This window comes from Nansenia antarctica, assembly GCF_963989245.1.
Source record: "Nansenia antarctica genome assembly, chromosome: 1".
Lineage (NCBI taxonomy): Eukaryota > Metazoa > Chordata > Actinopteri > Argentiniformes > Microstomatidae > Nansenia > Nansenia antarctica.
Genome location: NC_137674.1, coordinates 76,418,932 through 76,432,575, shown reverse-complemented (window position 1 = coordinate 76,432,575; position 13,644 = coordinate 76,418,932). Strand labels below are relative to the sequence as shown.

The 13,644-nt window shown below is 43.4% G+C and overlaps 1 protein-coding gene across 1 annotated transcript in view; it reads left to right on the top strand.

Annotated features, from left to right (window-relative positions):
• Nucleotides 1-8,338: 8,338 nt before the first annotated feature.
• The window catches only part of btbd10b (BTB (POZ) domain containing 10b), an 8,675-nt gene continuing 3,369 nt past the window's right edge, over nt 8,339-13,644 (top strand). The window contains exons 1-5 of the mRNA XM_080532975.1: nt 8,339-8,465; nt 9,367-9,501; nt 10,179-10,396; nt 12,213-12,567; nt 12,699-12,801. Of these exons, the coding sequence (XP_080389101.1) occupies nt 9,398-9,501; nt 10,179-10,396; nt 12,213-12,567; nt 12,699-12,801 (780 nt within the window). The 5' untranslated portion in view covers nt 8,339-8,465; nt 9,367-9,397. The remainder of the gene's footprint in view (nt 8,466-9,366; nt 9,502-10,178; nt 10,397-12,212; nt 12,568-12,698; nt 12,802-13,644) is intronic.

Genomic DNA, 13,644 nt, shown 5'->3' with positions numbered 1-13,644 from the left:
TCAATTTCAATTCAATTTCAATTCAATTTCAATTCAATTTCAATTCAATTTCAATTCAATTTCAATTCATGGCATCGACACTCCAGTTCAATTTGAATCTGATGAAATGGGCCACAAACAATGTAATTATATAACTGTCTAATAACACCTTCATGATATGTCGAGAGTGTCTACGTACAGTTAGGACCATATATATTTGGACACAGACAGAATTTTTCTAATTTTAAGTGCAGTTAAAGTGCAGACTCTCAGCTTTATGGGTAAGGGTATTCACATCAAAATTGAAGGAAGGGTTTAGGAATTACAGCTCTTTAATATGTAGCTCCCTCTTTTTCAAGGGACCAAAAGTAATTGGACAATTGACTCAGAAGCTGTTTCATGGGCCAGTGTGGGCTACTCCTTCATTATTTCTTTATCAATTAAGCAGGTAAAAGGTCTGAGTTGATTCCAAGTGTGGCATTTGCATTTGGAAGATGTTGCTGTATACGCACAACATGCAGTCAACAGAGCTCTCAATGCAAGTGAAACAGGCCATCCTTAGGCTGCAAAAACGACCAAAAGATCCATCAGAGAGATAGCAGGAACATTAGAAGTGGACTAATTAACTGTTTGGTACATTCAGAGAAAAAAAGAACGCACTGGTGAGCTCGGCAGCACAAAAAGGTCTGAATGTCCATGGAAGACAAGAGTGGTGAATGATCACAGGATCCTTTACATGGTAAAGAAAAACCCCTTCACAACATCCAGCCAAGTGAAGAACAGTCTCCAGGAGGTAGGCATATCATTATCCAAGTGTACCATAAAGGGAAGACTTCACATGAACAAATACAGAGGGTTCACCACAAGGTGTAAGCCATTCACAAGCCTCAAGAATAGAAAGGCCAGATTAGACTTTGTCAAAAAACATCTAAAAAAGCCAGCCCTGTTCTGGAACAGCATTCTTTGGACAGATGAAACTCAGATTAACCTGTACCAGAATGATGGGGAAAAAAAGTATGGATATGGCTTGGAACGGCTCATGATCCATCGCATACCACATCATCTATAAAAAACGGTGGAGGCAGTGTGATGACATGGACATGCATGGCTTCCAATGGCACTGGGTCACTAGTGTTTATTGATGATGTGACAGAAGACAGAAGCGCACATGAATTCTGAAGTGTTTAGGGATATTCTGTCTGCTCAGATTCAGACAGATTCAGCAAAGTTGATTGGATGGCGCTTCACAATACAGATGGACAATGACCCAAAACATACTGCGTAAGCAACCCAGGAGTTTTTTAAGGCAAAGAAGTGGAATATTCTGCAATGGCCGAGTCAATCACCTGATCTCAACCCGATCGAGCATGCATTTCACTTGCTGAAGACAAAACTAAAGGCAAAAAGACCCACGAACAAACAACAACTGAAGACAGCTGCAGTAAAGGCCTGGCAAAGCATCACAAAGGAGGAAACCCAGCATTTGGTGATGTCCATGGGTTCCAGACTTCAGGCAGTCATTGCCTGCAAATGATTCTAGACAAAGTATTAAAAATGTACATTTTATTTATGATGATGTTCATTTGTCCAATTACTTTTGAGCCCCTGAAAATAGGGGACTGTGTATAAAAATGGTTGCAATTCCTAAACGTTTCATACAATATTCTTGTTCAACCCCTTGAATTAAAGCTGAAAGTCTGCACTTCAATTACATCTCGGTTGTTTCATTTTAAATCCATTGTGGTGGCATACAGAGCCCAAATTATGGAAATTGTGTCACTGTCCAAATATCTACGGACCTAACTGTATGTCACTATTCTGGAGCTGCTGTCCCTGTACTGCTTGTCCTCTCTGGCAGGGGTCACCTGACACATCCTCAGACAGACAGACAGACAGACAGGCAGGCAGGCAGACGGACGGACAGACTGCTTGTCCTCTCTGGCAGGGTTCACCTGACACATCCTCAGCTTGTCCTCTCTGGCAGGGTTCACCTGACACATCCTCAGCTTGTCCTCTCTGGCAGGGGTCACCTGACACATCCTCAGCTTGTCCTCTCTGGCAGGGGTCACCTGACACATCCTCAGCTTGGTGAAGGGATCAAACAACAAAGAGGCATTCACAAAACAGAGTTCACCGTTCTGATAGCCCTCAGCTGGGAGGAGTATCCCTTTACAGTCCTCTGGTGTTCAACCCCTCCGTTGTCAATGTGAACTGCAGAATGAGTCAGAGACCATGACATGCCCAAGGTGAGTTATAGGGCTGACTTTGACTTTGACTTGAGAAAGGCAATGCATTGATATCAATGGAAGATTAAATGAGGACTTTTGGTTTATAATGATGACGGGTCTCCCTGCGCTCTGTGTCTGTCCCACAGGCAGACAGACAGACAGACAGACAGACAGACAGACAGACAGACAGGCAGGCAGGCAGACGGACGGACAGACAGGCTCTCTCTCTCTCTCTCTCTCCCTCTCTCTCTCTCTCTCTCTCTCTCTCTGTCTCTCTCTCTCACACGAACACACACACACGCGCACGCACACACACACACACACACACACACACACACACACACACACACACAAAAGGACACCTAATTCTTCAAATTGTGATTACAGCTAATAGGCTCTTTTTAGTACAGTATCTGAATGTTAATGCTTTTTAAATTGTCCCATCAGATGAAATAATTTGAAAACGGAATTTGCATTTGCCTTGGGAAAAAAAATAGTTGAGTAATGATTTTCTCCCTGCATCTGAGTGCCAAGTTGCCTGAATCAGTGAAAGAAATCAAGGTTCATTTAGCTGGCACAGGGGAGAGCTCCATCTTTGTGTAACTTAATCAGAGGCTGAGTGGATAGGTTTATCACAGTCCTGGGGATGAAACCTGCAAGGTAAATGGCCCCTTTCCTCTGATCTGGTGCAGTGATCACGGTCCCACATGCTGACTATGCTCTGATCACATGGAGAGATACATTTCCCTTTGTTTATGCAAATGTGTGGCACATATTCAATTAGTTCTACTGTCTTGGGTGAAGTCTGTAACTACAGTTGTAATTACTGTACATATATCTCCCTAATTAATACACCCACAGTAAAATGGGTTGTCCCAGTTATGTCAGTGTTACTGGTCTAAGCTATTGAGAGCCAACAGTCACTTTGAGTTGCTGCAACATGTGTGCATGGAGCTGATAGACTGTGACACATATTAGCACTGACTGCATACATGATCAGAAGACAATTAGCAGTGTGGGAAGTTTGGCCTAATAATAATGTAATGCAGACAGATTCCTACAGCACAAGACAGCAGCACACAGAGTGGACACTGTGGAGTAGCATGGAGCCTTGTGTATCACACTGAGAAGGTGCCCAGCTCCGGGATTATAGGATTCCTGTTCTTAATCCTTGTTTGTTTTTTCCATTGCTATTGTTGTTGTTGGAATCCCATCAACATTTCCGCAGCCTCAGCAGAATTTCACATCATCGAATAATGTTGCCTGAAATGCATATTTGCCTTAGGAAAGCAAGGAACAACTGGAGCACACACTATGTGCAAAGAATACAAAGCAGAACATTATGTATTAGATGCTGCTGCAGTGTCAGAGAAAATTGGGAGTAGGGTGAAGGGAAGCAGGTTTGTGGCTGGGAGGAGACAGTAGCCGACAGGAGACCATGGGACACTGCCCCAAGCTGCTGATTGATATGCTGTTCATGGGCAGTGGTGGGTACTGTGGGGATAATACTGGACAAAATGAAACCCTTTTCAGATCCTTTACTTACACTGGCATGCACACACGCATGCGCACGGACACACACACGTGCATACACACACAGCACGAGACCTTTTAGTCGGTGAGCGCACAACTATTTTCTGCACACCATCCCTTCTGACCGATAAACACCATAATCCAAAAAGCAATCCAAGTCATGGCCCCGTAAATCCGTCGTAGACTACCGTCCCCTGAGTGTATGGAGGTGTGAGTGTAGTGTACCATGCACTCGGTGAACAACAGCAGATCCCAATGTCACTCTCCCAAGCACCTGTGGCCAGCAGTCACAGAGGAGTAGGGCAAATGTATGGGATGGATGGAAGGTAGCGTTGGTGTCGACCATCAGATGACATTGATGAGATGTGTATCAGACAAATCAGAGATCAAAACCGTTTCGCAGGGCTTGAACGGTGGCTGTGACACGCTGTTGGCTGGCCATGAGGACTGTGATATACACTCCTTTGAATAGCTTGTGGCCCACCATTGCATTCTAAACTGTTTAAAAGTGATAAATCATCTTATCTCATCTTAATCATCTTATAACGCTGCGATTTAAATACACTCTAAATCTGTGTTGTGTTGGTGACATAGCATGATGTGAGATGATAAAGATAATTACGTCTAAATATATTCTATTTTGTTACATGATCCATACAAGCGAAGTGACCTAATTTCTTGAAAAATAGAACTCCGTTTATAGATTTCAGGGAAAGCATTGCTTGTGTGCCTTCCCATACCATTGCAGATACAATGCAGAGGTTAGAGAGCAGTATGTCTGTCCATTGCTGGAAGAAGTTGCATGTTACAGGAAAACAATCTTGTACATCCATATACTTTGAGCACAACAAATAGTTATGTAAATCTAGATTCATTTTGTTCTATATATCTAGTACAATGATACAAATATAGACAGGGAGCCGCGTGATTTCCAGGCGCATTGCTGCCATTACCTGCCAAACTTAATGTTTTGTACCGTAAGAACCATTCCTCACCATAATCCCTGTCGAGGTCCCCTGCACACCACTGCAGCAGGCAGAATACCATTAGTGGCATGGTTCACATAGTGGCCACATGAGGTAATGAGAACTTGAGTGTACTACCGACATGTGTGCCAGCCCACCCTGTCCAGCAGGCAGGGTCTCACAGTCGGAGAGCAGTTGAAGCTGTTTACATGGAGAGATGTAGCTCTAGGATGTATGGATAAGCGCGTCAGCATTAGATAACTAATTCCTCTACTTCCTGGTCCTACAGTACCCCTTCCCTCGCACCTGACACCATGTTGACCAATAGCAGGGTACCATCCTCACAGGTGCATGACATGACAGCCATCACACAAATCAACCTTTTTGACCTTTGACCTTTGATACACATGATGTACTGTACTGAGCAGTGAACAGAATCATGTGGACTGGAACAGGTGTCCTATTCCCTTAGTTCACATCAACAACAGTGAACAACAATACACTGGAACAATAATAAAAGCATTTAAAGAAAGAAAGAGAGAAAAAAAAGAGAATTCATTCAAAGGTCATTCATTGTATGAAAACAGGTGTAAGATGAATTGGCAGAAGAAGAAGAAAAAAACACCAATTGCATTCCAACGTGTGGAGATGTCTGTGACAGCTAGATCTGATCCTTTTGTGGGACCTTCTCCTTCTGTCATGCCATAGCTATTCCTCTGCCATATTTAGAAAACTTCTCTCATGGTTACCTAACATGTCCTGTGAAGGTATGACAAGGTTACCCACTACCCATAGATCAAGTCACAAGTAGTGGGCCAAATCACAGACCTGACACAAAGGTGGGGTTCTATGTAACTGCACAGGTTGTGGTCTGAGTTCATAATACATTTATAACCACAGTATAACTTATAATGGGTCACTGCAAATGTGTCTGACATCAATTTGCCTGATACTGAGAATAATACCATGGGTAAACGCAAGCACTGTGCTCTTTGCTCTCTCACCCCCTGAGGGTATACATATTGAAAAATGTATGCACTCACTGCAATGTAAGTCGCTTTGGATAAAAGCGTCAGCTAAGTGGCATATATTATATTATTGATGGGTCACTTTACAGGAAGTGCCGGGTACCTTTACAGGAAGTGTGGAGCGAGTGACGGAACACTGCCAGGCTGGTCTGAAGACTAACGGCAGAGGCTGAAGTCACAGGGAAGGTTTGACGTCATAGCCGACGTTTTGAGGACGTTTCGCATCTTACTGTGCCTAAATACCAACAGCTGTCTCCAGAGAACTTTCCTCTCTGCCAAAAGCAGCTGTAAATCCTCTCTGGAGGGGTGCTGCCTTTGTGCCTTTGTCTTTGTGCAGCTGCACTTCTTCAAGGCCTCATCTAGCCTTTACATGCTTGCAAGACGTGGACAATAAATAAACGACTTTTGTTTCTATATTTAGATGACAGCTAGAGACAGTAACTCAAATATTCAGCTGAATAAGGTTAGAAATCTAGGTGGCATGACCGACAGCAAGTGCTTGTCATTTGGGCCTACTGTAGTGCACGTAATGTACGTCTGAAGTCTCCAAAAGCATTTTGGTAACATCGCCAAGTTAACATCGCCATACATTTGGTATAGAGGTTAGTGAAAAATACAACAAATGATATCAAAAACATTCAGCACACTTCCCAAGCGTATGCTGTTTGGCATGCAAGTCAATAGATGCACCAGTCATTGAAATAGGCCCCCCCCCCCCTGTTCAGCGTGGTGGACCAACATGGAATATGTTCAAAAGCAGTGTGACCAACAGGGCCGGTGGCAGGGGTGTTGAAAGGTGAATTAGTGATGAGTGTTGGTGGAGGTGGCGTCATGCAGATGCCTGTCCCCATCGCAAAGCATCGAAGGGGTGACATCACTGTGTCATGAAGTAAACCGTGAAAGTGTCTCATCAATGGCCAGGGGAGGGCTACTACTGTATAAAAAGAAAGAGAGAGAGAAGGGAGAGTAAGGACTTATCATACACTGATCAACCCGCTGGACTTGATTCCCACAACAGAACAACAAACGTGACCTCTAAACGTTGTGCAATTAACAGACAGAGAGAAACTGTAAGTATGACTTCAGAATCTGTTCTGGTCTTTTAAGATGAACATCATAACTGTCTTGAAGCTTTTGGAGTATGAGGTGTGAGGAGTTGAAATAAAAGATACAGAAGATAAAGTGACATTTTCCTTGTTTTGCAGGTGATCAAGATGCTTTCCATCAGATGCTTGGATACAATTGTCTTGATACTTTTCATCTGCAGTTTACATACAGAGGCAGGACCAATGAGGTAGGGTCAGCTGTATAAACGTCATGTCATTGCATGTATACATTTTCTTGATTTAAAAGCAAAGTCACCTTTCCAGGTTGTGTGTAACTAAGTTTTCTGCCGTTCTACTTTTGGTCAACAGAAAGAGGTCCATTAGTGAGGTCCAGCTCATGCACAACATTGGGATACACAAGCAGGTTCTGGACAGACAGGACTGGCTACAGCTGAAGTTAAAGGATATCATAGCAGCCGCGCAAGCCAAGACTCAACATGGACAACCAGGGAAAATCACGAGTCTCATCTCTGATGTTCACTCAGGGTCAGAAGTGTACGCAAGTTAAGCCTGTAAATGGCCTGTCTTATCTCCAGTCTTACACAAGAGAAACCTCCTGCAAAAACCTTTCATCTCACAATCAAACATCATATTTTTGATTGTAAATGTTGAATGTCAGTATAGGTTTAGGCATTTTAAATTATTGTTTTAATGATACTTATTTATGTCTATTTATTTATCTATTTATTGATCTATTTATTTACTGATGTTTACCGCATCTCCAGAAATGTTAACTAACAAGAAATGAACTGTATACTAGATATTTGTTTACGGTCAATTAATGTACCAACAACAAATTAGAAGCGTAGAGCTCATAGAGTTCATGTATTGCTCCTTTGCAACACCTAATGTCTCCAACATTGTTTGCTATACTGTCTCAATCTTCTCTGTTACAGTTTGTCAGACAGTTTACTTCATGTAATGTTCATGAAAGAGGACCAACCTTATAGTAAAAAATAATAATATATATAATTATTTATTTTTGTATTACATTTTCTAATAATTTATTATTTGACTGTACACACATAATGACACTAGATGGTAGCATACTTCTTCTTTTTTAATTTCAAAAGAACAAATAAAAAATATGACAGCAAAATCCTAACATAAATTTGTATTATTGTTTTGAGATGTGACACTCAAACATGTATCGTGCTCAAAAGCAGAAACTATCCTGTGGATGATACAATGATGCCTACACATACTCAGTATGATACTGTATTGGGGATGGTTTATCAATGTTACAACTGAAGAATATTATCTTGTTTTATCCAAAAAGACAGTTTCGAAAGTCGTTTCTTTCCACCTTTTCTAAACACCCCAAATAATAAAGAATCAAGTGGTGACTTGACTAAGGAGAGGAGACAAGGAAGTGTTCACTGACTAAGGAGAGGTGATAAGGAAGCGTATTTGAAACGCAACCATATCTCGCGAGAGCAACCATATCTCCAACCATATCTCGCGAGAGCCGCTGTCAGCTGTCAGGTTTCGCCTTTTAGGGGAAAATCAAAAGGAAGATGAAGTGTTAACTAACGGCTGCTGATCCTTTGTGGGATTCCGCATAGTTCCATTTCGTTGTTGTGGAGCTGTGAGCTTCCTATCAATTAACCCAACGTTGACATAAAGGTAAGAATGATGTTTAGCAAGTTAAAATAATAATGACATTTCTTAAGTGGATAATATTAGCTAGCTATCAAGCTAACCATGCTAACCCTGCCAGGTTCGGGCTCTCTGCCTCCTAGCTGGTTTGTTGTGATCTGTGGCTGATTGATTTGATTTAAAATACGCAATCAAGTAAAAGCTAGAGTGGCTTGTATGTGTCATTGTTACAATTAGCTAGCTAACTGTCAGCTCACTAGCTCATCATGTTCGCCAGTGACAACAACAACAGTCAGCAGAAGCTATCCAGCTAGCCTGGATAATAATATTTAGCTAAGTATGAGTCACTGTAACGTTCATCATTCAACGTTTTAGATTAACAGTTAGCTCAATCATTCATCTGAGATAATAATAATAATAACCATTATTTGTATAGCACTTTTCCTGCAAACGTTGCAGCTCAAAGTGCTTTAACAAAAGAACTAAATAATATACGAATTACTGTAAGATTTAAACAAGTAAATACATCAACTAACATTAAAAGATACATTTAGAAAATAATACAGTAATTTAAAGGCAATATTAAAAAGACGAAGTTGTTAATCTTGACTTGAAAATATTTGCTGAGGTTGCATCCCTAATGTAAACTGGCAGTGCATTCCACAATTTGGGTGCATAAAATGAGAATGCAGCCTCACCAAATCTCTTCTTTTGTACATAGAGAAAGCCAGCTTCAGAAGACCTGAGAGCTCTATTGGGCTGATATGCTCAAATTAATCAGATTGTATCTGTATGTATTGTATTAATCAGATGTATTGATTAGCCATGTACAGTAGCAATGCTTCTCTGGAATAACCTTTTTGGGTAATGGCTGGCTAACTTAACGCCTATATCAAAGTCATTGTATCAATGAATGTGTCCCTTTTAGATTATGAAGGGTGGAGAGTCAAGGGCGGGTGATGGCAGCTCGTCTACTGTCATATGATAGCAACTCCAGTGACACTGAGAACTGCGAACGAAAAACCTCCAGCAGCCGACCTCGCAAACTGTACAGGCACTCCAGGTGAGAGGCAATGATCCTACATTTGATCATGGGCCAGGCAGGAAGGTCAAATGCAGTGTTCATATTGGCATTGAATGGTCTTCGACATTTGAACTCTCATAAGGGCATTATACTGTTGTCAGGTGTTTTGTTGTTGACGTTTTGCCATGACTTTTACCTTGACTTTAAAATCATAAAGAATCGACTTTGTGGCTCGCGGTTGGCTTGGAGATGAAGTTTTTGGTCATTATGTTTCAGATATTTCAGGGCTACACAAAACTCTATATGGTCTCTGTATTTATAGGTTACTTCCCATGGTTTCCTCAGGGCATTGAGAGTGAGTGTGTGACTGCACTCTAGCTCTAGACAGTGTGCTGTGGGTGTGGTAATAATTACTGTGAGAGGTAAAAACTGATTGCAGCAAGTAAGACTTAGTCATTGTCATTGTCGTCATCGTCCCCCCACCTACACCCTGGGTGGCAGACGGTGTCAATACCATGTCTGGTCCTGGCTGTCTCTCCAATTACAGCAGACAGGGGATTGGAGTTTCACTGCGGCAGCACCAAGGTCTTTGACCTGCAAGCTGTAATACCTGAGGGGAAGAGAAAAAAAAAGAGAGAGAGAGAGAGAGAGATTTATTGAGTGTGTGCCCTGTAAATGACCGTATAGGACAGAGCTTAACCGTCATTCGTATTTAGTGTGCTCTCGTCTCTGGCCAGCGCCCAGTCGCGCGCGTGTCGCCTGGAGGCAGACGTGGCGAAGATGAGCCTGCACGGGGCCAGCGGGGGCTGTGACCGCTCGCGGGACCGCCGCCGCTCCAGCGACCGCTCCCGGGACTCATCCCACGAGAGGGGCGAGGGCCAGCTCACCCCCTGCATCCGCAACGTCACCTCGCCCACCCGCCAGCACAACACCGGTGGGTACAGCACAGCGAGCACACTCCACTGAAGCGCCAGTTACAGAGTGGGAGAGAAAGTTAGGAAATCATAATGTTGCCCATGTTGCCTAAGGAAGCAATGCCTTTCATTAAGAATATCTATGTATGTATGTATTTATGTATGTATGTATATATGATGTGGCCTTTTAATGTGCGTATATACAGCTAGGTCCATATATATGGACACAGACAGAATTTTTTTTATTTGAACTGTTTACCAAAACATCTTCAAGTTACAGTTATATAATGAATATAGGCTTAAAGTGCAGACTCCCAGCTTTAGGGTAAGGGTATTCACATCCAAATTGAAGGAAGGGTTTAGGAATTACAGCTCTTTAAGTAGCTCCCTCTTTTTCAAGGGACCAAAAGTAATTGGACAATTAACTCAAAAGCTGTTTCATGGGCCAGTGTGGGCTATTCCTTCATTATTTCTTTATCAATTAAGCAGGTAAAAGGTCTGAGTTGATTCCAAGTGTGGCATTTGCATTTGGAAGATGTTGCTGTATACGCACAACATGCAGTCAACGGAGCTCTCAATGCAAGTGGCATCCTTAGGCTGCGAAAACAACCGAAACATCCATCAGAGAGATAGCGGGAACATTAGGAGTGGCCAAATTAACTGTTTGGGGCATTCGGAGAAAAAATAACGCACTGGTGAGCTCGGCACCACAAAAAGGTCTGAACATCCATGGAAGACAAGAGTAGTGGATGATCACAGGATCCTTTACATGGTAAAGAAAAACCCCTTCACTACATCCAGCCAAGTGAAGAACAGTCTCCAGGAGGTAGGCATATCATTATCCAAGTGTACCATAAAGGGAAGACTTCACATGAACAAATACAGAGGGTTCACCACAAGGTGCAAGCCATTCATAAGCCTCAAGAATAGAAAGGCCAGATTAGACTGCCAAAAAACATCTAAAAAAGCCAGCCCTGTTCTGGAAGAGCATTCTTTGGACAGATGAAACTCAGATCAACCTGTACCAGAATGATGGGAAGGAAAAAGTATGGATAAGGCTTGGAACGGCTCATGGTCCGACGCTTACTACATCATCTGTAAAAACCAGTGGAAGCAGTGTGATGACATGAGCATGCCTGGCTTCCAATGGGACTGGGTAACTAGTGTTTATTGATGATGTGACAGAAGACAGAAGCAGACGGATGGCGCTTCACAATACAGATGGACAATGACCCAAAACATACTGCGTAAGCAACCCAGGAGTTTTTTAAGGCAAAGAAGTGGAATATTCTGCAATGGCCGAGTCAATCACCTGATCTCAACCCGATTGAGCATGCATTTCACTTGCTGAAGACAAAACTAAAGCCAGAAAGACCCACGAACAAACAACAACTGAAGACAGCTGCAGAAAAGGCCTGGCAAAGCATCACAAAGGAGGAAACCCAGCATTTGGTGAGGTCCATGGGTTCCAGACTTCAGGCAGTCGTTGCCTACAAAGGATTCTTCAACAAAGTATTAAAAATTTACATTTTATATATGATTACCGGTATGTTCATTTGTCCAATTACTTTTGAGCTCCTGAAAATAGGGGACTGTGTATAAAAATGGTTGCAATTCCTAAATGTTTCATACAATATTTTTGTTCAACCCCTTGGAATTAAAGCTGAAAGTCTGCACTTCAATTACATCTCGATTGTTTGATTTCAAATCCATTGTGGTGGCATACAGAGCCATAAGGCTGTAGGAGGAAGTTAGTCTGTGTCATTCGCTGTGAGCAATTAGCCTCTCTCTGTGATTAGCCTCTCTCTGTGATTGGTCTCGTGTGTGTGTGTGTAGAGCGTGAGCGGGACGGGGGTCCGTCGTCGCGGCCCAGCAGCCCCCGGCCCCAGCGGGCGTCCCCCTGCGGCTCCACCTCCTCCAGCAGCGGCGTGGTCAGCAGCCGCACCAGCAGCCTGTCCAGCAGCGAGGGTGCCTTCAAGGGCCTGGGCCTAGGCCTGGGTCTGGGCCTGGGCGTGGGCGTGGGGGAGATGGTGTTCGTCTACGAGAACACCAAGGAGGGGGCGGGGGCGGGGGCGGGTGCGGGCACCCGCAGCATCAGGACATCGGAGAGAGTCACGCTCATCGTGGACAACACCCGCTTCGTGGTGGACCCTTCCATCTTCACCGCACAGCCCAACACCATGCTGGGCAGGTAAGGGGCTAAAAACAACCTTGCCGTCATCCCAAATCCCACATTTTTAAAAATATGTGTATCGTATCTTTTTCCTCGACTTGGAAATCTATGTGTTAGGAAAAACTGAAACGTTTGGGGTTTTGTTTCAGAATGTTTGGATCGGGAAGGGAACACAACTTCACGCGGCCCAACGAGAAGGGAGAGTACGACGTGGCCGAGGGTATCAGCTCCACCGTGTTCAGAGCCATCCTGGTGAGTGCTCACTAGGGGTGCAACGGTTCAGTTGGCCCACGGTTCGGTACGGTTCGGTATTTTGGGTCACGGTTTTCGGTACGGTTCGGTTCAGAAACAAACGTTCCAGACCAACTCGACCTCTGACCAAAGGCCGCGTTCGAGGCATTCACGTGGACGCTCCGGCGCTCTCAGAGCTAATTTACGAACGCGGCCAAATTGATCTTCTCGCCATAAAGCTTAAGCGTACAGTGGGCTTCCTGTATAGATTTAAATCTTGCTTTTCCTTGGCTTCCAGAAAACGTCTTGTCTCCGCCCTTTTCCTTTCACAATTGGATTATGGTGATACAGTATATAGGTTTGCTTCTCTGTCCACTTTATCCAAGCTAGACCCCCTGTATCATTCGGTTCTAAGATACATCACCAATAGTGCCTTCAGGACCCATCACTGTACACTGTATAGTCTGGTTGGATGGCCATCTCTTTCTGTCAGAAGGCTCCAACACTGGTACACTCTTGTGTTTAAAATCATCTCTGGCTTCTTACCGAATTATCTGGGCCTGAAGTTCATCCCTATACCGAGTGGCTCGGGTCTCAGGTCTCGTAGATGGCTACAATACAAGGTGCCACTTATCATGAACAATGTTGGAAGGGCAAGCTTGTCTTATTGTGGCCCTTGGTCTTGGAATGACCTACAGACTACTTTTAAATTAGAGGCCCTTATTTCCATAAGTATCTTCAAGCGTAGATTAAAGGATGTGGTCACCGCTCGCTGTACCTGCTTTGGTTAGACTTCTCAATGTTTTAATCACCTTGTAAATACCCCTACCATTGTTTGTCTATTGTATTGTTGCCACTGTCTTA